Source organism: Cicer arietinum, chromosome 7 (genome assembly GCF_000331145.2).
Source record: "Cicer arietinum cultivar CDC Frontier isolate Library 1 chromosome 7, Cicar.CDCFrontier_v2.0, whole genome shotgun sequence".
Taxonomy (NCBI): Eukaryota; Viridiplantae; Streptophyta; class Magnoliopsida; order Fabales; family Fabaceae; genus Cicer; species Cicer arietinum.
The window spans coordinates 5,723,244-5,736,140 of record NC_021166.2 but is presented as its reverse complement, the minus strand read 5'-3'; the positions used below and the strand labels follow the sequence as shown (position 1 = coordinate 5,736,140).

General features: G+C 30.1%; 2 protein-coding genes across 4 annotated transcripts; both read right to left on the bottom strand.

Annotated features, from left to right (window-relative positions):
* Positions 1-505: 505 nt before the first annotated feature.
* On the bottom strand, positions 506-4,718 carry LOC101500690 (uncharacterized). Of its 3 annotated transcripts, XM_012718018.3 has the most exons (8): positions 3,536-4,718; positions 2,667-2,783; positions 2,373-2,557; positions 1,842-2,052; positions 1,611-1,664; positions 1,427-1,523; positions 1,201-1,351; positions 506-994 (listed from the first exon to the last, which is right to left on the bottom strand). In XM_012718018.3, the coding sequence occupies exons 1-8, from the start codon at positions 4,620-4,622 to the stop codon at positions 674-676; spliced, it is 2,223 nt and encodes a 740-aa protein (XP_012573472.1). In that variant the 5' UTR covers positions 4,623-4,718; the 3' UTR covers positions 506-673. The 3 variants fall into 3 exon arrangements, with proteins under 3 accessions (XP_012573472.1, XP_073227044.1, XP_004508381.2); XM_073370943.1 differs by having other exon boundaries at positions 1,427-1,664; positions 2,373-2,551; positions 3,536-4,717; XM_004508324.4 differs by having other exon boundaries at positions 1,427-1,664; positions 3,536-4,714.
* Positions 4,719-6,934: 2,216 nt separating this feature from the next.
* LOC101500379 (stem-specific protein TSJT1) lies at positions 6,935-10,096 on the bottom strand. The gene is made up of 5 exons (XM_004508323.4): positions 9,834-10,096; positions 8,169-8,409; positions 7,970-8,090; positions 7,453-7,562; positions 6,935-7,136 (listed from the first exon to the last, which is right to left on the bottom strand). The coding sequence occupies exons 1-5, from the start codon at positions 10,034-10,036 to the stop codon at positions 7,101-7,103; spliced, it is 711 nt and encodes a 236-aa protein (XP_004508380.1). The 5' UTR covers positions 10,037-10,096; the 3' UTR covers positions 6,935-7,100.
* Positions 10,097-12,897: the final 2,801 nt, after the last annotated feature.

Here is a 12,897-nt window from a genome sequence, read left to right as displayed (position 1 = left end):
ACATGCATGTACTCTAGCAAGTGGATCAATTAAATTTCAATTATTAATTTTGTTTATATTCCAACACATGTCACTCTTTCTCTATTGCTTCTCAATTTTCTATATCACTAATTTACCAGTAGAATATATATACTTGTTGAATTATAAAGGGGTGTAAGGTCTTAAATTATTTCCCCCCTCTTTTAAGGAACCAATGAAAGAATGTAATTACTTGACAGGTTGGATTGCAACGTGCCTTGAACTTACCATCATGGAGTTGTGGATGTGTTCAACCCATATTTATGATGTTTCAGTTGGAATCCGAGTTCATAAAATGCCAATCTTTAGGTTAGATTTTATGTTTGGAATGGCATCATAATGATTTGATCATTGTTCGAGGTACTGTTAAATTTATTTAATTTTTTTTTTGACTCCTAATTATTAGAGAATATGTGATGATTGTTTTCCAATCATAATGCACAATCCACGGTATAAAGATTGCAGGAATTTTAGTATGGAACAAAAGTTAGAAATTATCTCATGTGTCTTCTTTAGGTGAAAGACTTTTCTTAAGGTAGATAATATAAAAATTCCTTTGTTTTCTCAAAATTTTATCTATTAGATCTAAAAAAATATTACAATGCCTAAACAAGATATCACATTAAGCACTAGAATGTCCTGCTCCACACCATCATCATCTTGGTACCATCTGAGAAATTGTAACATCATTGATTGAAGAAAATTTGAACCCTGAGTTAGACATATCTCCCTTATCATATGCATAGTCTTCATGTTTTTTTGTCGAAAAGGCTGGCACGTTAGGAGTACAAACAGCTGCACCTTCATTCTTTAGCATTGAATCAACTTCTAACATAGAAGGTCTATCTGCTGAGTTCTCTTGAACACACAAAAGAGCTACCTGCATGCATCTCATGATTTTACAATGTGATTTCGTATCATCCAATGACGGGTCGAAAAACTCCACACCTTTGTCTTCAATCCACAACTCGTATGCCTGAAAATAAAATAACAACTTGTTTTTATTTTTCGACGTCAAGAAAATTAACTCGGAATAAATAAATTAGTCATCGAAATATTAAACTAATAAAAATATCGTGGAAGATTGCACAGGTGTGGTAAGAAAATGATAGAAAACACAAGTATGAAATTTTGTCATGTGCAATTGAAAAAGTCTTTTCTTAGAATAGATAGATAACTTACATATTCCAAAAGGTTCATATTTTCATGTGTGCCATAATAACATGAAGTCCTCTTTCCACTTATGATTTGCAAGAGAAGAACTCCAAAACTATAAACGTCGTACTTGGGTGAGTATATACCTTTTTTGACATACTCAGGAGGGACATACCCACTACAAAAGCCAATAAAAGTGATTAGAGACATCGAGGGAACAACTATACCAAATTATTAATTATGATTTACTTACTATGTTCCCACGATCTTGCTTGTGTTTGCTTCAAGATCAAACTTCCCAAAAATTCTAGCCATTCCGAAATCTGATATCTTAGGATTCATCTCATGGTCTAACAAAACATTACTAGCTTTAAGATCTCGGTGAATTATAGTAAAATTTGAATACTCTTGGAGATAAAGAAGGCCTTGAGTAACACCTTCAATGATATTCACACGCTTCCTCCAATCTAGAAGAATTGATTTCCTTGGATCTGTATTAAGTTCAATTCTGAACTATTAGTCAATGAATATGCATATAGCTGAATAAAGCAGTACATTCTGGAATTATAGCTTAGTAGCAAGTTTATACACATTTCACTAGCATATAGAAAACTAGTATGCTATTTTATTGAGAGAAAAACTTAATAGGATCAAGTAATGTTACATACCAAAGAGAAAATGATCTAAGCTTTTATTTGGCAGGTATTCATAGATAAGAAGCTTCTCATATTTTTTTGTGCAGTAACCCAAAAGTCTAACTAAATTCACATGTTGTAGTCTCGCCGTAAGCGCAATCTCGTTTTTGAACTCTTCAAGTCCTTGTTTTGAGGTTTTTGATAGTCTTTTGACAGCAATTTCTTGTCCCTTCCGTAATTTTCCCTGTCAAAATCAGATCATAACACAGTCATCAGATAATTTCTTATTACAACATTGCACTCTAAATTTGTGGTATGGATGTCATCAGAATCTGAAAATAATTTAAAAACTGCTACAGATGAGAATACATCATTACTAATAGAGTTTTGGCTAACTAGAGATTAAAATATCTCAACAATTTAATGTCTAGGAAATCATATAAAAGAATACATCATTAGTGTCCTTGTCAAAGTAATTGAAAACTTTGATAATCTTAAATTTACATTTCACAGTTTCTCTATGCATGAAATATTTCACTAACAGATGAGTTTCCAATTGTTTACCTTGTACACTACTCCAAATCCACCCTCTCCAAGCTTATTTTCTTTTGAGAAGTTATTTGTTGCTACTTTAAGTGTGAGATAACTAAATACTATCAAATCAGAATCATTTCCATTAAGATCTTCTTCACCTGCTGATAAATATATCCTCAGTTTGTATATTAGTCTTGTAATAGTGGTCACTGTTCCTGCCAAAATGATGGGAGATAAATAAAATGAGAAAATTGTACACATGAAAATCTCTTGATTTATTATACAATTTTATCACTCTAAAGTGAAGGTTAATTATATTCTTACCTTGGTAATAATAGCATAATACTATTCCCAAGAGAAGGGCAATGGTCAATGTAGTAAGCAGAACAATTATCAGCAACCTTCTGTTATGATGATGATCTTCATCTAGTACTTCTTGAGCTGAAGAAATTGGTTCAAATGTCAATCTAGAATTGCAACACCAATATATAAGATAGGTGATTGAATATATTAGTACTAAAATGTCTATCAGAACTATGCACTAAAACATGATTGAATATATTAGTACTAAGATGAGCGACCTCTTGAAAAGTATCTGCGTTGGACTTCTCCCAACTTTTTCAGCGAATTAATCCTTTTAAAAATAAATTTAATAGTTGAAACACATTTTTTATGTTTGGTGTATTTTCATATTCTATATATTACTGCAACATATATACACAATTACCGCGAATTAAAGTTCACGTGCTATTATATCATCAATAATGCACTGAATTCCACCAAAATTCTACAACTAGACATGCTTTGGGGAGAGTAGTAATGTGTGAACAAGGGTAGAGAAGGATCTTTAACGTTTAAAATATTACAAAATGAGTAAAATGGAAGTTTTATGAATAATCTCATTCATTGATTGAACTAAAGATTACAAATGAGAGAATATATATAAGGTGAATAACTTTTAATATCTCCTAATAAACTCAACTAATTATAACAAATATAAAATCAACTTATAATTAACTAATGAATGATAAAGGATAAAGGTTTTCGAGCTAACTAGTCTAATATGTAAGAATCATTCAAATGTCATATTTTCAAGTCAAATATTTTCCACTGAAAAACAAGCAAATAGTGTAGTGGACCAAGTAACATTCCAAATAATATTTTGCTTGAAACTTGGGGCATAGAAAATTTACCTGCCCTTGAGAGGACCCAATTGTCATCATTCCCCACTTGGAACACATTGTAACCAAGTAGTCCATTTTTCTTAGCATAAGAAACTTTTTCTTTAACAGCTTCCACATCATCAAAATTAACCCAAGTAGTGGATGCAACTGTGAAATAATTCACCACAGCAGTAGCATTATAAGATGAAACAACTCCATCTCCAAAGCTTCTAATGTAACTTTTTATAAACTTATAAGCCATGTCACCATCCATTGTAACAGAAGGTCCAAAAGCTGGTTTTCCAACACCATCTTCTCCTTGTTGCACAAGTGTCCATGCATATCCATGATAAGGCAAACCAATTACAAGTTTGTTAGAAGAAAATCCCCTTTTTCTCCATTCTTTGATACCAGAATCAGTATTTTCCCAACCATAAGAACCATACAAAGCCGCATGAAAACCCGTTACGTTGTCCTTTTTAGGAACATAGTAATCATATGCAGCAAAATGAACCCAATCCAAATTCTTCTGCATTGATTCAAAAGGGTAACTAATAAAATCCGAATCTTTGAGATAATAACCTGTCATCACCAACACCAACTCTGTCTTTTTCGAGTTTCTTGCATCAGAAGTTATCGCGATTCGCCACTCTCTCAAAAGGGTTGCTAAATTTGCAAGTTCTTTACCTTTCTTTGGTAACACCCCACAAAGGTCTATGCCATGAAATCCATATTTTCTAGCTGTTTCAATCGAAGAATCAATGAAAGATTGTCTATAAGAAGATTGGTTTAGCATTGAATTAAAAACCGAAGAGCTATCTCCTCCACTGTAGATTGATAAAATAGTTGAAATTGATGGGTTTTGAAGCTTAACCGTGTTAGTAAAGATGGAGAATTTGTGTTCCTCAGAAGAGTTTATGAAGATGTTGTAGTTTGTGGAGTTTATGAAAGCAAAAGCACATAAGAGGTGTGTGAAAAGATTGGATTTTATGTCTGAAGATGAAATTTCATTAGCGGAATAGTAATAACCGGCTTTCACAAATGAAGTTGTATCTGCAAATGAGTGAGGGAAGAAGACAAGGATAACAAGGAAGGTAGCAAAATGTGTTGGAAACATTGTACTGTGTAAGGAAGAGTTCTATTGTCTCAAGACTCTTCTTATAAAACCCTTTTTTGAGACAAATGATTGTGTATACGTGTTGGCTAGTTAGATTTACATGTGACATCAGAATAATATCTTCAAGTATTTTTAAAAATCTATTTAAAATAAATATATAATTTTTCTTTATATTTAGAATTTATTTTTTATTTTAGAGATTTGATATATTTTTAAATTATAATAAAAATAAAAATAAAAGTCAACATATATTGATAAAGTTTTGAACTCAATATAATTGAAATTGAATCGGTGATCATTAAATAGTCGATATTCATAAACTTCAATTCGTCATATTTATTGTAAGTACCAAAAAAATGTGTCTAGCTTCTATATAACTAGAGAAAATATTTGACAGTTGAAACAATTTTAAGCACAAAAATTTAAAAACATATTATTTATCTTTGGTTTTATTTATTTATAAGTATACTTGAAATTTTACCACGATACAAGAGTTTTTCTTTAGTTGGACTCCAAACCTACCTAATAGGTAGTACCTACAATTTCTATGAAACTTCCCATTATTTGTTTATTTACTTTTTTAATACTAAAATTTGATAGGGTAGGATTTAGGAGTTTGTACCTAGAGCGAAGAGTCTACAGAAAAATGCGTTACAAGAAAAAAGGAAAAACAAAATATTATACTAGAGAAGTTGAACTCTTCAAGAACATATTGCAAAATGTTAACCAACAATAATCTCATCAAGGATTACTCATCACAAAAGATGATAGATATTTACACCAATAGCATAATTGTTAAAAGGAATTGCAAATTGTAGTTTTACAATTTTAATGCACGACAAATTCAAAGGTATTGGACCAATGTAATAGGTGGTTAGCAATGGCATGCTACTTATATTTAACCATTTTGGCCTCTTTAAAAGGTTTACTATAGATCTTTAAGTGGTTCGTTATATATAATTACATGTATCAATAAGGTAGTTTATAAACCATGATGTTTTAAGATAAAAACATATTAATTATATGTATTAGAGTTCTACTGCATTGTATAAAATCGTTTTAGAATTACATTTTTTAAATATGGATATTAAAGACACTCGTAATATGGTACTATGGTCACTTAAAAATCTGAAGGGATAAATTTTTCGTTAAAGCGACAAAAAGAAAATTTGGAACGAAGTAGAAAAGGGAGAAGAGAGAAATCTCATATATATTTTAGAGTTTTGATGTATTTTGTGAATTGAATGAAATTTTCTGTCTAGAGAGGAATTCTGATATGACAAATTTCAAGAGCAAATTGTGACCGATTCTCTAAAGACAAATCAATCTACAAAAAACTGACATGGGAATCGAAGACTTGTCACATGAAATCTAACCAGGAGAAATGAAACCGAAATGAGGACTTGATCAAAAAACTTGTAGAGAGAAAAATGCACAAATTGAAAAATGAATATTAAAATTTTTAGGTAATTAAAAATAATACACAACATAGCTCAAATTTATGTCTGACCGAGCCGAACGGATAACGACCCACGTGAGGTGGTAGGTTGAAGTGTGTTATATCCCCTTCATAAAATTGAATACACTTATGGTACATCCTAAATTTCATACATTCTCTTTATAAACACTACTAATAGTATCACTCTTATATAAGACTTTTTCATTTTTTCAATTCCCAAAACATATAATTATAAATTCTAACACTAAGTTCCAATAACATTTCCAAGAGTTTCTTTCTAGAAAAATCACAAAGATTACTTACAAACATACCCCACCCAACATTGTATTGTAACAACTAAAGTGCATAACCCGTAGCAACAACAAAATTGATTTTTCATAAGTGAACAAAACATTTGGAGATTGATTGATTGTTAAAGAAAAGACTCAGATGGAATTTTGAAGCTTTTTCCCATTCGATCTCATGATCAAATGGGATATGTTTACAAAGGGACTCTTACCTAAGCACTTCAATTTCTTTGTTTCCAAGCTTGGCTTAGATGATAACATCTAAGTAGAGTGTTTCCAGCTTAGAGTTACAAATATTTAATTACTGATCATTTCTCTATTTTTCTCTCTTATAAATGGACACTCAAGTATTTGAGAGGATCCAAACTCCATTGTTGCCTCTAAAGATAGTTGGCTTTTGTGAAAACCATAGGTTCACAATATCTTCATTTGTTAATTTGTAATTGTGCCATGCCATGAATGACGAATGCTCAATCTAAAGTTTGTGAAACCTTAGTAGAAGATTTGCAGTAAAGAAACACATTGCATACGTTTGACTTTTTTTCTTCTTTTAATGAGTCTAACGATTAAACTCACAATCACAAACAGATTTATTAGATCGAAAAAGCATAACTGTAACTATACATTGATAGAAAAAAAGTAACTTATCCATCTAATGAACAAACGTTACACTCCTAAAGCTATTTAATTTAATTTAATTACAATACAGAAATCATTCACTCATAAATAGCTCTATTCTCTGGCTGCCAGAACTGTTGCACCTTCCACCTAATATTTCATCCCACCAACTTAACAAAATCAATACATAATAATTGGAAGTCACAAGTTCATTAATAGAGAGCAAAATTTACCAGAAATTAAATTAAATAACTAAGAGTAGATATATATGTATTACTGAGATTATTTATTACCAAGGGGAAATTTAATTATGATATTGGTCACATTATTTGACTTATATATATATGTTCTAAGTTCAAATGAAGGTATCTTCAACAGACAAATGAGCAACAGAAGTATATCTGAACCGCGATTAGAGCGATGTATCAACTGGAAATTGCGTTTTATGTTGGTTTTATTTTGTTACCTTGAAAGTTGCACCCCAGATTTCTTCTTCATTAGCAGGGACTGCAGTAATTTTATTTTTAGGATTCTCATAGCACATCAATCCTCCAACAGCAGTTGAGTAGAAACATCCTGTACAATTACAGACCAACATTGTCAACAATGAGGTAGATCAACTTAGAATTTCCTTCTACTAATTAATTACTATACTTATATCAATCAAACCCTTTTATCAAACGAAAAAAAATCAAACCAACTTGAAATTAGTTTGAAAATTAGGTAACCAACTGGAAGTTAGTTTGAAAATTAGGTCGTTGAACTCGATTCCACATATGCATTTATTTTGCTTCTTTGTAAAAACAAACAATTATTTTGTTTGAATCAAATTTGACCTGAAAAGTAATGTTCATGTCATATTTGAGTTAAGTTTTGAGATAAACAAATTCTTATTGAATTGAGTCGAGTTGAGCTGAATTGAATTTTGACTTGACTCGACTAGTTTCGAGTCATAAGCACATGATATAAGAAATCAAACCTACCTTGAGGGAAAGAAGCAAGTGACTTGCCACAAGCACCTTTAAGCAATTCTATATCATCAGCAAATGCTACATATCCATCAGCAGTTATTCCCCAAAATAGAGGCACCTTACCAAATTGATCCTGTCAAATTTAATACAAGCAAAATGAGCAAAGAAATTGAAGGAACCATGATAGATATTAGGAATTAGGATTACTTACAGAGGCCACAAAGAGGGTAGAAGTGGATTTGTCAAAAAGTATGAAAGCAAAACTGCCACTTAGATGACCAACAACATGATTGGGAGGATAAGGTGCTCTGTCACGTAAAGCTTTGTAAGCCTCAATCACCAAAACAACTTCATTGGCTGACTTGGCTAGTCCATACTGTTGTCTTAGGCTGCCCAAATTGTCAAGAGCTCCCTCAAACATGCAAAATATCTCATCCTTTACACCAAACGATCTGCCATTATCAAACTCAATATTTAGAACTTAGATAATAATATATACTATGTAACAAAATATATGCAAAAGTAAGTCAACAAAATTTATTGTATTTGTTCCAAATTTCGCACATATATATATCAACTTTTATTAACTTACTTATATTTTGTTACGGAGGGAGTAATATGATAAATATAGAGAGGTAAACTTAATAATAATAACTAACTAGCACAATTCAAAAATAAACAGGTCTTCAAGTACATCAAACAAAAGCTTTTGAATTTTGAAAATAGTTTCATTCTAAAATTTGATGTTTCTTATTTTGATTATCTTCCTTTAATAATTATCTTTACATTATCATTTCGTGATGTTCTGAATATTATTTGAATGCTAATATATTTTTGAATAATTTTTAGGATGATAAAATTCAAGCCAATGCGTGAAAAGCTCTGATTCTTCTTAGGGAGATTGCTCTTTGATAAACTTCAATTACATTCTTATTGTTTTTTTTTATAATAAATTTGAACTATGGCTACGATGAAGTGAGATAATGTGATTAATTATTTGTCTATGCTTGTGGAGCTTTCCATCACAGTATGAGACTGTTTAATTCTTCTAATAATTAATTTTTTTTAAAGAAAAAAAAAAGTAATAATAGAGATTTTATGAAGTTTACCCGGCTCAAATTAGCATATCCAGTATCAGTTTGATACATACTTTCTCTATTTTATTATTCCATTTTTTTTATTAAAATCGATATTCGATTATATATCTCAGATTTGATTTCAAGATCACAATTATAACTGAATTTCCGAAGCCATTTACTAGCTTCTATAAAAAAACAATTTGTTGTTGGATTAATTAATTTTATTTATTAATATTCGTAAAAATACAAAAACAAACCGATGCGGAAACCATTGAGATTATCCCATTTCGAGTATCTTTCCTAATGTAAAATTGGCCACATAATTCTGTTTTTTTTTTTCTTCTTCTTCTTTTGACAGCTCACAAGCCTGATTTTTTTGTTGGGTAGACTGCACGTCAAATACCGTTTAAAACTCAGACATATATGGAAAGTCTCGGGTTTAAATTTAAAAAAAAAAAAAGTTGAGGTAGATTATAGAGAATCTTACAAGTATGATTCTAATCAATGCCAAAAAAATTAAGATCTGATTGTTTGCTAAGAAATTAAAAATGAAAATCCATAAAACATGAAATCAGGACAACCTGAGTGATAGATACGACTACTAGATATACGCGGAGTTAGGATCATCTCATCGGTGATGAATCGGGAGCTATCGACCGTACGATCTGATCGGTTATGGATGATTATTTTTTTGCTCTTTGTTATAAAAAAAATTCAGTGATCAAGAAACAATTTCACTTTCACAACAATAGATATCTGACAAACGACGTCGTATAGGTGAGTGTGATCGTGTTTACCTGGGTTGCAACGACGACTCGTTTTGGTGAGTATATGCAAGCTGGACATGATCTCCGGCCTCCACCAACACTGTCGACGCGTTGCTCTCAGTGAACCGCTTCACCAGAGCCGCCGCGGTCGTCTTCGGCGACGGAGTTCGGCTGCCAGCTGCAACGAGTTCGTCCGGCGGTGACACGACGGAGCTGCTGAACACACCCAACATATTTATTTATGAGCTCTTTCTAGTTTCTTATCTCAAAAACAAGAATGAAATCACTGAAAATGAGATGAAGTATGTATCATGTTTTATAGTGGCACCAACGAGGGTAGTTAAGTCATTTCATTTTATAATAATAGAAACTTTGAAGAATCTAACGTACAGTAATACTAATAATGAATCCTTCCAAAAAATAAAGTTAATACCTATACTATTCCATAAAAAATTATGATACTAGGTAAATTCTAAGAGAACAAAGGTTGGGTATTTTACGCTAACAATGATCGGGTTTTTTTTTTACAATACCCTCTTTTTGAAAAAAAAACACTAAAATATCCCACATTTGAAAAAAATATACCAAAATGCCCCATTTTTTTTTTCTTTACTTACAAGTCGCCATTTGGAATGGCGACTTCCTTAAGGAAGCCCGAGTTCCAAATGGCGACTTCCTACTTGATTTTTAAAAAAATGAACATTTTGATATATTTTTTTTAAATTGGGGTATTTTGGTGTTTTTTTTTCAAAAAGAAGGTACTAAAAAAAAAGACCCACAATGATCACCACCAATACTTTAAATAAAAATTACTATAATTTTTAAATATAATAATAAAATTGATTGTCAATATAAAATAAATATATAAAGTTTTATTTTTAAATTTTAAGTCATCCAAAGTAGTTGATGATTATCCTTGCTGCTATATAAACATCTTCATTGTTGATAAATATTTTGGGTGTCTTGTGACTTTTAGGTAATAAATTATATTAAAATTAAGTTTTGATAATAAGTGTCGTTAAGACTAAAGATTTGTGTGTACCAAAAAACGAAAGACAGTTATTTTTACAAACAGATGAGATGCATGCGTTGAAAGTTGAATTACATCATCATGCCAATAATTGATAATTGATTCTGCAAATGTGTACACTAGTAATTTATAAACCTTACAATCCCTTCTACCAATTAAATTCTAAAAATATATAAGAAGTAGTCTAACAGTGAGATTGAAAACGCGTGAAAAAATATGAAAAGCAAAATGGAGAAAATCTATTTCCATCTCGCATAGTTGTATTTAATTCCACATGAGTATTTGTTTTCGCTTGTTATGTCAGTTATATCTAAGATTGAGATCAATTTACTTTAAGAATTACCCACTTAATATTTATTTGTCGTAGATGTTAAATTTCACTTATATAATCATTGATTAGTTTTATATTATCGATTATTTATACCAAAAATTATATAAAAAAATACTATAGTCGTAGTTAGCCAATTTTATAGTGGTTTTTTTTTTTTTGTATTTTAAAACAATATTATGCATTAAATTGAATTTATTAGATGAAAGTATCAAATATTTTTAAATTGTAGATTTATTTGACTAGTATAAGACTTATAAATTTAACTGTTTTTTTTTTTTACAAGAATAAATTTAACAAAATTATAATTTACATAAATTTTGGCAGTGATATTTTGCATGCATCTTTGATGACTTCTTAAAATGAAAATAAAAGAAAGCGTGTACAAAATGAAAATTAAGGAGAAGAATTTGGACTTCTCTAGCACGTTCCATGGATGTCCACACAAGCGATCCATTCAATCCATTTGTTTTTTAGTTTTGTTTTCCTTCTTCAAAACATTAATGTCTCATCCATTAATTTTAACATCATTCTCACATAATTAATTTAAACAGTTAACTCAATGTGGGCATAATTTTCACAATGTCACATCCATTCAATTTTCACAAGTTTTCTCACCACAATTCTCACATGCAAATAATAGGTAATCCGAAAAAAACATATGTTGATTGGAGTGGTGGTCAGCATTAATCACCATTCATTCCTGGTGATGTGTTAAGTTAAAACAACAATTATAATTTTTTTAAAATAATTAATATTATGTCAATATTATTATTAACAGTAGAATTATACTTAGAGTATAAATTAAACCCTTAATTAATCTCTTTATTATTATGCTATTTAATTCATATACACATCAGTAATTAAGTTAACCTTATATTTCCTACAAAATTATAAAATATATTTTTGTGATCATCACAATTCTCTTCCATTCATCTAGGTTCACATTTTAGCCATCAACATGCATATTCATGATTAAATGGTTCACTTGTATCTTGAGAATAAAAAGTATGTGCAACGATCATGACGTCCTTCTTTGAGCTTCCACTTTTCTTTTCATTAATTTGTTTGTAACATCTAACAAATTTTTGAATGAAACCATTTTTTCAATGTCATCGAGATTTTAATTGACTTGGCATTTTCTCTCGCAACTACCCACGATATTAATTCTACAGCTTGAGTATTAATTTGAGGTCTATAAAACATATTGAGAATAGTTTGTGGTGATGGTAGTTGAGAATTTTGATTATTAGGATGATAATAATTTTGCATAAAATGCAATCAAGATTGTTGAAGATTATATTGATTTGGATCTATTTGCCACTAACAACTTTTTTGAGAAACAATAAGATGAAAAAATAAATAAAAAATATTGTTAATAGAAGCTTAAAGAAAAAAAAATGTGTAATAAAAATTGTGAAATAAAAAAATTAAGAATAAAAAAATAAATTATTCCAATTTATAAGAAAATGTATTTCATATACAAATTAACGGTACAAAAAAATAACAATCATAAATTAATAAAAATACTAACGGTCATAAATTAATTAAAAAAATGGTCATAAATTTATTATTATTAATGTGTGAAAGTATCGTTTTTCTGCGATACAATGTTATGTCAACTTGACCCAACTGCAATAGTGAACTTATCAAAATTGAATTTGATGTAACTTCACACTGACGGACGAAGATATTCATCAACCGTTGGATATAAATATGAGAATTTGTGATTTGAA

What these genes read in the sequence shown, in the direction of transcription:
- LOC101500690 (XM_004508324.4), bottom strand. Translation starts at nt 4,622, where the DNA reads ATGTTTCCAACACATTTTGCTACCTTCCTTGTTATCCTTGTCTTCTTC. An exon ending in AGCAAGATCGTGGGAACATA is followed by an intron (nt 1,352 to 1,426) that starts GTAAGTAAATCA and finishes TGGCTTTTGTAG; the next exon opens with TGGGTATGTCCCTCCTGAGT. An exon ending in ATATGAACCTTTTGGAATAT is followed by an intron (nt 995 to 1,200) that starts GTAAGTTATCTA and finishes TTTTATTTTCAG; the next exon opens with GCATACGAGTTGTGGATTGA.
- LOC101500379 (XM_004508323.4), bottom strand. Translation starts at nt 10,036, where the DNA reads ATGTTGGGTGTGTTCAGCAGCTCCGTCGTGTCACCGCCGGACGAACTC. An exon ending in CTACCCTCTTTGTGGCCTCT is followed by an intron (nt 8,091 to 8,168) that starts GTAAGTAATCCT and finishes TAAATTTGACAG; the next exon opens with GATCAATTTGGTAAGGTGCC. An exon ending in TCTGGGGTGCAACTTTCAAG is followed by an intron (nt 7,137 to 7,452) that starts GTAACAAAATAA and finishes ATGAAATATTAG; the next exon opens with GTGGAAGGTGCAACAGTTCT.